This window comes from Falco rusticolus, unplaced genomic scaffold, assembly GCF_015220075.1.
Source record: "Falco rusticolus isolate bFalRus1 unplaced genomic scaffold, bFalRus1.pri scaffold_118_arrow_ctg1, whole genome shotgun sequence".
Taxonomy (NCBI): domain Eukaryota; kingdom Metazoa; phylum Chordata; class Aves; order Falconiformes; family Falconidae; genus Falco; species Falco rusticolus.
In genome coordinates, this window is record NW_023618153.1 from 36,250 (window position 1) to 48,611 (window position 12,362).

The window sequence follows — 12,362 nt, forward strand, 5'->3', positions numbered from 1 at the left end:
TCCACCTTACAGGTGTCTCCTTTGGGCTTCAGGCTAAGTTTGCTGGTGGGGTTCAAGCAGAGAACCTGCCCAAAGAAATGAGGGGAGACTACTTCATCTCGCAACCAAGCTGTGAAACCTCCATTGCTAAAGTCAGAGAAGAATCTTCCGATTCCTGTTCCATCCCCACCAACACTGCCCCAACCCCATTCTCTCTCCCGTATGCATTCCCAGGTACCAAAGGTGCTTTCCTGTGGTGTGTCCACCTGGCCGTGGTGAGATGAACTATGTCTTCTAAAGTAATTTCTTGTAAGCTCCAAGAGAGCTGTAATTCTTAAGTCTTTAAAGATTCATTTATCTCCCTTACCTTTCCAGATCTAAAGTACATGGCTGCATCCTGATGTAGTTGTGTCTAAAATTCGTTAGAGGAAGTGTACCTTCTCTCTTCTGGCTACTAGGTGTGATAAACGCAGTCATGATTCATGTCAAAAATAAAATGTAGTGTGATAAAAGTGTAATTGTTGTGCCTGTGTGTATCTGGGACCTGTATCGCAGTTGTGGTGAGTGGGCACGTGTGGTTCTCCTTGAGACAATGTGATGACTTCGCCTTCCCCTGAGGCAATTGCTGCTTGGAAAAGCCGGCCAAAGGAGATAAGGGAAGCATGCCAGGGAAAGCCTGACAAAGGAGACAAAGACCCTGAGATTTGAAAAAGCGTGCCAAAGGAGAGCCAATAGGAGGAGAAGGCGTACCGTGACGACTCAACTGGGAAAGAGCTGGACGAACATCCGTGAGAAGAGATTGGTCAAGATCCGGGCATAAAAGACGCTGCTTTTAGGACTCAGGTGTGTGTGTGGTGGAACTAATTGAGTTCTCCGTGCACCCAGCACTGTTTTTGCTTATTGTTTCTCAACCTAAATTGATTGAACCCAAAATAAAAATGTTTTAATTGTTATCGTTTATAACATAGGGGATCCCCAACACCTCACTCAGATGAGGTGTTCACATCACATCTGCTGGTGGAGCAGTCCCAGCAGGGAGGACAGGACAGTGTACAGGCAGCCAGGACAGCATACAACTGTAATTAGCTACTAGCTCCTGCCCAGAGCAGCTCACAGCTACCTGCAGGCACACTAAAGTGCTCTCCAGTGAAGGAAGGGGCCTTACCCCAGCTTCTTGCAGCTCGGGCGTGGTGGACATGATGCTGAGCTTAAAAGCGAGAGGGGCAGCACTGTTTTTTGCCATGGTGACAATCTTCTTCATTGTCTGTCATGGGATCGCGATGCCGTCATATACCGCTGCCAACCCGAGTGGGGAGGCGCCACCGCGCATGTGCGGCGCCAAGGCTGCGGTACCGATTTTTGGCCGCCAGGTGGTAGCAGCAGCACGCCACCAACAGGGCGGGCGGCTGCAGTACCCAATTTTTTTCTCTAGACGCCAGCATCGCTCCACCCAAACTGAAGGCAGCGCCTGCGCAGAAGCGGCTTGACCCCTAGGGGCGGGGTTTCCGGCCTCGTACGCATGGGCTACGCACACGGCCCCGGGAGGTGGTTCATTGCCGGCCAGTGCGGCGCCCTGGAGCGGCCGTGGCGGTGCGGGGCCTTCGCCGGGACCCTGGAAGACTTTCGGGCCGGGACGTGTGGCGGCGCACTGGGTGAGCAGGGCGCCTGGGGGCCGGTGGGCGAGCCCGGGTGCGGCCGTCGGGAAGCGGCCGGCTGGGGGGGACGTGGCGGGCCGGCGCTCGGCCGCGGCAGGGAGCGCCTGGTGGCGGCGGCGGGCGGGCTGAGGTGGGGCTGAGGTGGACGGCCCGGCCCGGGACTGGTGCGGCTGCCGGCGGTTCTCGTCTCCCCGGCAGTGGCGGTGGTCAGCGGGCTGCTCACGGTGCTGCCTTTTTTTTTCTCGGAGCCGCGCCGCTACCTCAGCGAGGAGGCGAGGCGGGGCGGCCCCGGTGCTCCCTTGTGGCGGCGGGGCCCGGGAGGGGCGTCGGCCCGCGGCGCCCTGCCGCCCCCCCGCCGCCTCCGGGTGCCCGGGCAGCCGCCGCAGCTCTGCGCGGGGCTTTGTCTTTCCCCCAGCCGCCGGCCGGGGCCGTGGCAGCGGGCTGCCTGCGGTAACGCTGGCGCAGGGGGGCGGCTCCGGAGCCTCTTCAGCCCCTGCGAGCGGGCACGACGAAAAAGAAAGCCGGCGGCGGAAATTCCCCCCCGCCCCCGCGGCTGCTGTCTTTCTGTACAAAGTATTACAAAGGGCAAGCGCGAGGAATTGCTGGTGCCTCGTGGTTACGCAGCCAGGCCTGCTGGGCGCTTGAACCAGCGCGTCCAGTCAGGTAGCATTGTTTTTCTAGTTTGTAAATGAGCCTGAGGTTTAAACCCACTTACATTTCTGTATGGCGGTGTACTTGGTCAGAGAGCTCAGTCGCACTGACAGAGCTGGCACAGAGTTCCCTTGGGACTCCAGACTTCACTGTCTTGTTGAAAGGCTCGAGAGCCTGCTTTGGAAGTCACTTGGCAAGGCACAGTTTTGCCATGATTTTGGTATTTGAATTGTGACTGTAATGCCACGCCATGTATGTCTGCTATAAGGTTCATGGGAACAAGGGATGGCTGATTTCAGAGCGTTTTAAGCACCACAAACTCTGGCATCCTATAAAGTCTTCAAATCTATTACAGATATCTGGCAGGTGAGGCAAGCTCCTGTTTGTTGGTAGTTTTGCGAGGCAAGTCTTTGCCTAGTCCCTCTGAAATTGCAACAAGGACTCATGGCTGCATTTCGGGAGTAAAGCTGCCGAGCACATGGGCTTTTCCTACTAGAAATCAAGCAGCTGTTCTGGCAAAACTTTACTTTGGTTGCATCTTTAAACCCTAGGAGGCCGACTGTCCTGGTTTCAGCTGGGATGGAGTTAATTTTCTTAGTGGCTAGTCAAGTGCTGTGTTTTGGCTGTGATGTGAGAACAATGCTGATAACCGCACTGATGTTTTTAGTTATTATTGCTGGGTGATGTTTATACTAAGTCAAGGACTTGTGGGTTCCTTGGGCCCTGCCAGCCAGAGGGCTGGGGGGCACAGGACACTGGGAGGGGACACAGCCAGGACAGCTGCCCTGAAGCAGCCAAAGAGGTATTCCATGCCGTGGGACGTGCTTGGTATAGAAACTTGGAGGGTTAGCTGGGGGGGGATCGTTGGTTCGGGACTGGCTGGGCATCGGTCAGCGGGTGGTGAGCAGTTGTACTGTGCATCAATTGGTCTTGGTGGGTTTTTTTTCCTTTTCCCTTCCTTGGGATTTTACCCTTTCCTCCCCACCTCTCCATCCTAACTGTTGTTGTTGTTGTTGTTATTGCTGTTGTCCTTATCTCTTTATTCTGTTTAAATTATTAAATTGTTCTTATCTCAGCCCTCGAGTTTTACATTCCTTTCTGATTCTCTTCCCCACACCTCTGGTTGGGGGGGTGGGGTGTGGGGGTGGTGAGCGAGCGGCTGGGTGGTGTTTGGTTGTCGGCTGGGGTTAAACAATGACAGTCTGTTTTTTGGAGCCCAGCGTGGGGCATCGAAGGGTTGAGATAACGACAGGTCTAATCAGACTGTGTTAGATTAAATTGTTTGCAGTAGTCATTGTATTAAATTAATAGGCTACAATGCTGGCTTATCTGTTTTTGAATTTGCTGCCCAATCTTTACATCCTGGTAGGCTGACAAATGGGACAAGCGGTTAGAGGAATGAGCCTCTCTCCAGGGAAGGCTCCAGTGACTTGAACTTTTAGCCTAAACTATCATCTTACTGCATTTACTTTGTGTGTGTTAATGCTTACCTGATAAATGTATTTCAGTTGATTTATCAGTTTAGTTACAAGTTGGAGTAAGTGGTCCTTGGCTATACGTAAACCTCTCCTCTGCTTTTTTAACATGTTGTGTGTCATAACACTTATTGTTGTACTTCAATACAAACCAGGAACGAATCTGGTAGTGTTGCAATCTAACGGTAATACTGCATTGTCTTTTCTTGTCTGTGAAGAGAAGGGAATCAAGCCGACTGTCGCTGTTCCACCAGGCAGGGTGGACACCTGAACAGCTTCTGTCTCAATGCCCAAGCCTGGGCCCAGCCCAAGAAACGACTGGCTGCTTCAATAATTTGGCCATAAGGTATTAACTGGTTGCGTGGCAAGGCGCCTAAACAATACTGTCTGTTCTTCGCTTCGGTATGTCTCATCTGTAATGGATGCTTAAACGTTGGGTGTTGCAGGAGGCTTGGAGAGGCTGTGTTGGTCCCTGGCCAGCAGGCCGTGCCCTGTGGCAGGGGCTGGGGTCTGCGGGTGGGCAGAGCTGCGGTGTGCAGGGGTGCAGCCCGTCCCCCGCTGAGTCACTCTGCCGGCTGCTCCGGGGAGGCTGCTTTGGGAAGCACTTTTGGTTTTGTATTCCTCTTGCTGAGAGGCAACGTTTTATTTTGTTCTCATGAGATTTTGTCATGTTAGTTTTAGGCCCATTTCCCGCTTATTAGTTAAAACCTGGTCTGCGAAGGACTGGGGCTGCCCTTCTCCCACCCCTGCTGTGATGTCACGTGCAGATTTTGTATGTGAAGTCTCTGCTCTGTTATCCGAATCTTGAATGAAGATACTTAGCAGACTAAAGCTCAGGGCTGACCCCTGTTCAAATATCTGTCTTGTTTGACAGTCAACTGTCGAGAATTGGGCTCCAAGTGCAGTATTTTGCACACCCGTTCAAGCCGCCCGCCTTATGGTAATTACAGCATGACAGTGTTTCCCTTGTTTGCTTATAGGAAAGTTTCATGGAATAGGGTTATGGGGCCTGAGAAGGTTAGGATACAGCCCATCCCCTACTTCCCTGTACTTCACTGATCCAGTTATCCTCTTAAAGGAATTAGAATGGTATGACACTACTGGCTCTTGGGGAAAAAAAAAATTGTGACTGTTTTCTAGTGCTGCGTTACTTTTTAGGTGCTTGTACATTTGTTTTGGTGTCCCATTCCCTTACCCTGTGGTTCATCCTAGTACCTTTTCATATTGAGTCGAGGCCAACCACTGTGTCCCTCACCACTGCTCCTTTCTCTATAGGAGCAGGCAGATAGGGCAAGTAAGAAACAGCGGTAAAAGTGCCGAGCAGAGGATTTGGTTCTCCCTTTCCCAGCCATCCCTTTGATTTGCTTTGTGACTTATTCCATGGTCCTTTATTATCTCTTCTTTAAGAAAAGATAGGTATTTACCACACTGCCATAACGTGAGTTTTAATTAACCCACAGCTGAACAAAGCAAACCAGACCTAGCACAGATAGTTCTGTCATTAATTGGCATGCTTTAGGCAGGTAAAATGGGAGGAGGTTTACCCTGGAGACTTTTCTTCTCTAGTTGTTCAGCCTCTGGCGGCACCATCTATCCATCGCCCACCTCAGTCCTACCTTTCATTTCAGGGCTGTGCAGATTATCAAGGCATATAGGTTGTGTGAGGTCTTGATTTTCGAGCCTTCCTTCTTTGGAGGAGATGCCCTTGTCTGCACAAGGGGTGAGGTATGTGTCACTGTAGATGTCCACCCAGAGCTGGACACCTGGCCATCCTGACATGAGGTGTCTTGAAATGGATGTGTATCAGTCATGCTAGTCTATACATGTGCAAGATATTAGGAAGAACTATAAGAAAGCAAAGGCAGCGTAGTCGTGTATTCTGCACATACACACCACACACCGTGGTGTTGTTCTAAAGCAGCCTTCTGCTTTCAGCCTCCCAGGCAATGTTACTTTACAGGACTGTGCCTTTTTGTGATGGTTCCCAGGCTCCTTCAGTCTCTTACTGAGCCCTTCTTTTATGGATGGATGGGTTTTCTATCGTAGGTGGTGATCAGGGCTTGTATGTAAATCTGGAGTTTGACAGGTAATCTCAGTGGAGCAACAGTAGTGGGTAACAGGGTAAACTGAAGCCTGAAAAAGGCAAGAGCATGCCGGCAGTTCCAGGCAGTGAGGCTGTAAAGAGGCTGTGTAAGGACACTGGTGATGACTAATATGTTGTCCTCTCGAGATGCAGACTTGTGTGGTTTGCAGCAAAACAAAATAGCGTGTCAGCACAGGATACAGGTGCATTTCCACAAGTCATGACAAAACAAGCTGGTTTGCCTTTACAATTCATTTATCAAATCACTTCCTGTTCCCATTTTTAGGCTAGAGGCTAATGATAAGTATCACTTCAGGAACACTACATGATGCTCAGCTCAAATGATGTTCAGTTAAAAAGCAAAACAAACAAAAAAACCCCACCTCCACGAAACCGGAAGAGGGTCTGTTTTGGCTTGAAGAGTATTAAGCAACCTGGGAGGACAGCTGAAAACACTTTGCGTATGCCAAAGTGAACAAGAATTTGTGTTGCCAGTTTGGATTTGGGGAGTATACAGAGATGTTAATGCAACAAATCAGTCCTCAGTTCAGAACTTAGATGCTCGTTTGACTGGGGGGGGGACGACGACACGGACACGATGACCCTCCGTTACTTTTTTTTTGTATTTAATCAGTGGAAACTGCTAGCTGGGAATCGATTTGGGGATCAGATCCAGAAACACCTTTCTCTGAAAGGCAGCAGTAACAGCAGTTCGGTAGAAAGGATAAACAGCTGGATAGTTTGATCCCAAGCATGCTTATAGGTGTCTTCTGACACTGAATATTGGTCAAGACCCAGATTACTAGAAATGCTGTCCTTCCAGGCTTTGATGATAATTAAATGTTTCTATAGGTTTTCTATTAATTAGGATATGTAGGGGTGTTTATTGACCATTGAGAAATAAGCTCAGTGTTTATCAATCTTGCTGTGTTGTTGGCCGCTTCAGCTTGTTAGAATTTGCCACTTTTAATTTGAGGGCAGAACTCTGTGGTTTTTATGCCTATTCCAAGAATTCACGAGGGAGAATAAAAGGCTGTGTGTTGTTTTCAGGTGGGTTTTTTTTGTTTGGTTTGGTGTGCTTTTTTGGTTGTGATTTTTTGTTTTGTTAAAACAGAAACCACCTCAGACACACTGTCATGTCTTAGTCTTAGTCACCTCCTCATTTGCTACTTCTGTGCAAACGTGCTGCATTAAAATGACAGTCTCTCTCGGTCTGCCCTTACGGAGCCAAGGCAGTTACGGCTGTGATTCCAAAGAGAGGCTATGTCCTTTATTTCATTTGTTTCCTATTAGCTGTAACAGAGTCACTGGACAGCACTGAAGGATGCTTTACTCAATATCCTGTCCTATTTTTATTTACCCAATTGCCTTAACGGCACAGAAACCATTAGGAACAGCCTTCAGCAATAAGTATTTAGACCCTGTTCAGAGCTTTGAGCACAACCATGTGAGTTATCCACTCTGTTTCTCTGTGCTGCTTCAAATTTAAGTTTTTAGGGTAAATGTGGAGTGTGATCAAGTACATTTCAGAGCAATTTTCAGGCACTGCTTTTGGAGCCCGTGACAAAGTGCAAAAGTGAAATAACGCCTCCTGCACCGCTCATCTGCATGGGAAGCTGTGGGAACAGCACTAAGCGAGGGTTGAGGGCAGAAGGCTTGAGTCTTCTACTTCTTGCCTACAGGTAACAAGTCCCAGTAACTTGCCCCGACAAGGGACTGGGGCTCTGTGGCGGAGTCTTCCCTGCCTGCCACGTCCAGTTCCTGTAGCCTCTGGGGAGGGATGGTTTCGGCAGCTCCCTCTGTGCTGACACTGCAGGCAGCAGCTGAACCAGCCGTGGGCTGGAGCCTATGAAGAGGATCGGAGAAGTGTACTGAGTTTTCTGATGTCCCATCCCCGGCTAGGTGCTCCCTTGTTTTTGGACCAAGGGCTCTGGGGATGAACTGTGCTGAACTCTTTACAGTTTATTGAGCCTCCTGTGACCAAATGTGGCAATGACCCCGCTTTATTGAGACGAAGGATGTCTGATGCTAACTAGTCACGTCCAGTGGAAGCCTGTGGGAGTTAACATGGGCATAGAGAGCTCTTTAATCCAGTGCTTGGTGGCACCAGCTGCTTTAATTTTGACTTAAATGAGACCAGGCACTTGGAATGCACACTGCAGAGATGTTCCACTTACAAGCAAAGCATTTGGCATTTTCGCTTTTTAAAAAACCTGAACGGGCATTATAAAAAAGGAAGCAAGCTGAATTGTAAAAAAAAAAATAAAAAATAAATCAGTGAAGCTATCAAGGAACTATGTGTACCCTCTAGAAATTCAGCTAGCTAACATACCAATGGGTGAGATTTGTGCATTTTTCTTGGTGGAAAAATATTTCTGCCCTGTGAGCCCTGAGGATGGCTCTGATAGCAGGGAGAGGCAGTTTCTGTCACTGTGCAGAAGGGTGAAGCTTCTGCTTTCCTGGCTGGGTTTGGTAGTGCTGTCAATGGTGATTGTGTGGTTCTACCAGATCAGTCATTTGAAATGTTGCCACTTGTTATGTATAATTGGTGGCTCTGGTCTGGTGGGAAGCTAGATCTGCCCTTCATGCTGTGTGACAGGCCATCAAGACCATGTGTCAGACTGGTTATGCCTTTACTGGTGGCTATAGACAAAGAGAAGATCAGAGGGCAAGTGCTGCTCCTCACGTTTGCTCTTTCCACCTTTTTGCAGGCTCCATGAGAGAGCACCTAGATGTGTTTGAAGCGTCTGGGAATGAAGCAGACATGGCTTTGCCACCTCCGTCAGGACCTCGGAAGGGGAAAATAGCAAGAGAAGCTACCAAAGCCCCAGCAGAATTGGGGCAGGGGAGGTGGGAGCCCTCAGTAGGGTTGGACATTTGGGAATTGTGTGCCAGACAAGTACAGAATAAATGCTACATGTGAAGCAAAGACACCGTAAGGTGAGGAGTGTGTGAAGGGCGTGTTTGTATGAGAAAGAGCAGTCTGAAGGCACAAAAGGAAAATTGGTTGAACACAGGGATAAAATAAATGAAAACATAAAGCAAAAGCAAGAAAACAAAAGTAGTAGGTAATGTTTATTTGGAGGGGAGTATGTGTGTGTAAATCCCAAAGCTTAGGAACAGCTTGCAATTTCTAAAAAAACACCCCCAAAAAGGGCAGGACAAGGGGAGAGAAAAGAGACTGGTCTAGGAGAAACATCTAAGACCAGGGAAAGAACCTGGAAAGGGCATGAGGTTTAGCGAAACTTTGAGTTGTCACTAGCAGCAGGGATGTCCACTGTTAGCCTGTACAAATGTGTGATCTAGTAGTGACACGGCCTCTCCTCTTTCTCCTCTCGGTCCCTGTGCTCCCCTAATACATCTGCCTAGTCTGGGCTCTGGTCCTGCCCCATCGCCAGGGTGTTTGTGCTGTGGCCAGGCTGAAGGGTCCTTAGTTTCTATTGTGCTTGTGGCGGTTCACTGCAGTACAAATAATGGATATAAGCTAATTATTAATGTAAGCTATGTTGTCATAGGGACACTGAGTGGGAGAGGAAATTGACTTATAAAGTAGAGGTTTTCAAAGAAATTATTTACCAAAGAGCTTTCTTTGTTGATGTGTTCTGTACCTTGGAAATGGAGACAGACTGTTAAAGAAAAACTCGAGTAAAACAAGAATAAAAGAAAAACAACTGAGAGGTTACTGTACCATGTGCACGCTATTGCCAAACAAAGAACTTCGAACTTGATGACAAAGCTGTATATAAGCTTGCATGATGAAATCTGAAGTTGGATAAACACAGCTTGGTTTTCATTAATAGTCTAGTGCTTGTAATCTGTCCAGCATCATAAAGATCTTAAAGCTGAGCCAAGTTTTACGAGACCTTGGGTAAGTTATAGTTTCTGAGGGAAACCATACAAAAAAGGATGGGCTTTCATGCCAAAGCAGACAAAAGTTAGGGTTTTGACTGTGTTATGCTTCACGTTTCAGAATTAAAGGCTAAGCTCAAAGTAAAATAAAACTGGGACACTTCTGGCCAACAAAAGAAAGTTAACTGGAGCTGCTGCTTGCTTGCTGCTTTGTTTTTGGGTTTGTTTCTTTTTTGTTTTTGTTGTTGTTGTGACAGTCTGTAGTCTGCCTTTGTGGTTTTTTTTGTACTTCCCACATTGTCATAAATGAAAATGGAATACAGATTCTGTTCTTCCTTTTGTTTTCTTGTTGACAAACATCTGGAGACTCTGCTTCTATAATAACTAAGCCTTAGCAAGCAGGCCTTGCTCTACAGTGTCTCTTGGGAGTGGTTATATTACTACTGGCTCTGCTCTAGAGGAGGAAGACGGCTCAACTTGTGTTTTCCTCTTGCAGATGTTGTCCTGGAGAAGACCATGCATAAGTGCATTCTGAAGCTGTTGAAGAGCCATATTGAAGCGATGTTGAGAGAGTTTCATACTGCAGATGGTTCTTGGAAACAACTGAAGGAAAACCTTCAGTTGGTGCAGCAGTGGAATCCTCAGGAACTGGGCGTGTTTGTTCCAACACCAGACTTTGTGGATGTTGAAAAGATGAAAGTCAAGTTTGTGACCATGCAGAAAATGTATTCACCTGAAAAGAAAGTCATGCTGCTGCTGAGAGTTTGCAAATTGATTTATACTGTAATGGAGAATAACTCGGGTATGGTGCTTCTTGTGGTTCAAGGTCATTGTTTTTCTAAAGCTGGGGTTCTTTTTTGGTGGAGGAAATGAGACCACCTGATTCTGCATGTTTGTTTCCTTCTCCTGGAGCTCTTGTGGCATCTCCTTGCCCTTTTGAGAGGGATTCTTCCTCTCTGCTTCCTTCCTGATATCTCTGCATCTGGCAGCACATCTTACAAATTCAGTGTGAAGCAGAGTTGTGAAGCGGCTTAAACAAAAACCCCAGCCACCAGCTTTGCTTGACTGTAGGCATTTGAAGTTGGCTGTCAGAAAGGCTGTCCTGTAAGCCTAGAATTTGACACTGGTTTGAAATTAGTATTTTCCTGGAAATAGTAATAAAGGATACACCCAGTATTTAGCTGTAGTAATTCAGCAGTGTGTATGCAATATGGCAATTATAAGGGCTCCGTGTTAATGGCTGGAGTGAAGCAGGCCCCGATCCAGTGTTTTTGGTTTGCTGTGCCTCTGAATGTTCTCATTTGGACAGTTTCTTTGTGTTTTTGCAAGAGAAATAGCATCTATTTCTATGCTGTAGCAGGAGTCCCAAAGTGACCTTGAAACATAGATCGTGAAATGGAACCACAGACCAGTTAAGACCTGCTTGATTAGGCAGTGGCACAATTAAAACGCTTTGCTGGACAGCATGAATTCATAGGTGCAGCTCTGTTGCCTGACGTCTTATCATACACTGCCGTGGTAGGTCACAAGCTACGGTGAAGCAATGCTGGTGGTAGTGGGAGATTTTTTTACCTAAGCGTAAGCTGCTGCAGGTGGTTGGCAGTTTTCTTTCGAGCGCTGAATCTGCAGCTGGGCTCCGTGCTGATCAGGATGCTTGCTTTCTTTTGAGATTTGAGGTGAATGGTGAAAGCTTGTGGCTGTAAAACACCCCCAGGCACTTTGGCAGGATTTGGGCAGGAGCTTAGACCTGGCTTATTTCTGTGCAAAATCCTGCATTTTAAAATGGATATAGGAATCTTTGCCCAAAGTGATGTAAACTTCGGTTTTTTTCTCCATACTGTTTTATCACATTGAGTAAGGTATTCCCAGCATGCAAAAGAAAAGTACTGAGAGGCTGCTGGTGAACCATTGTACTGAGGGGCTTGGGCTAAGATGCAGCAAATGCTCCTTGGGTTGTCTTGCTTTGTCCTGTAAAGTTTTAAAATGTGGCATCAAGCCAGCACCTGTTTCCAGTACCTGCATTGTCCTGTAATCTCAGCCAGATAAGTGTAATACCTGGAGGGTATGTCTTAGCTGGTCTGACTTTCAATATCAGCCCTTCAGTCCTCTGGAGTTTCTCCATAGTTTAAATTGGCTCCTGATCTTGATGTTTCAAGTGACCATCACACCGCTTCTGCAATGAGCACAGTTTGGCCAGACCCAGAGATCTAGCCACATAGTGTTTTCTAAAGAGAAAGTTTAAATGCGATAAAAGGAACACAGACAGACCTAGGTACAGCAGAGCCTCTGTGTGTTGCGTGCTGTCCTTACCGATGATGCTTCACCAGCTAGCTGGGAATTACGTGAGGCTTTGCTCACTGGTGTTTTTAACCATGCTCCATCAAGGAAATGTGCAGAGTTTTCATGTAAAATCTAATAGGCTTTTATATGCAGGCTTCTCTGCTGGGTTTCAGACTCAGGAACTGGTACTTGTGGCTGGATCCTTCCAGAAAGGGGACATCGTCCATGCATGTATAAAGAAAATGCCCATTATCTCTTAGCCACTGACAGAAGTGCGGGTGGAGGTCAGGCCAGACTGGCATGGCTGCCTTTTGTGAGTTCACCAGTTGAGCTGACGCCAAGGTGAGCCCAGTCTTTAAATTCCCTTACGTGCCTCAAGGTCTGCACCAT

At 47.6% G+C, this 12,362-nt stretch overlaps 1 protein-coding gene across 8 annotated transcripts; it reads left to right on the forward strand.

Moving 5' to 3' along the window:
- Window positions 1–1,393: 1,393 nt before the first annotated feature.
- LOC119141968 (ras and Rab interactor 2-like) lies at window positions 1,394–12,352 on the forward strand. Of its 8 annotated transcripts, XR_005102118.1 has the most exons (5): window positions 1,394–2,651; window positions 3,979–4,106; window positions 8,555–8,783; window positions 9,814–9,912; window positions 10,189–10,728. XR_005102118.1 is itself a non-coding variant. In XM_037374668.1 (3 exons), the coding sequence occupies exons 1-3, from the start codon at window positions 1,499–1,501 to the stop codon at window positions 12,316–12,318; spliced, it is 612 nt and encodes a 203-aa protein (XP_037230565.1). In that variant the 5' UTR covers window positions 1,399–1,498; the 3' UTR covers window positions 12,319–12,352. The 8 variants fall into 8 exon arrangements, 2 of the variants coding, with proteins under 2 accessions (XP_037230565.1, XP_037230566.1); XR_005102114.1 differs by lacking the exon at window positions 9,814–9,912; XR_005102116.1 differs by lacking the exon at window positions 9,814–9,912 and having other exon boundaries at window positions 1,394–1,654.
- The last annotated feature ends 10 nt before the right edge of the window (window positions 12,353–12,362 follow it).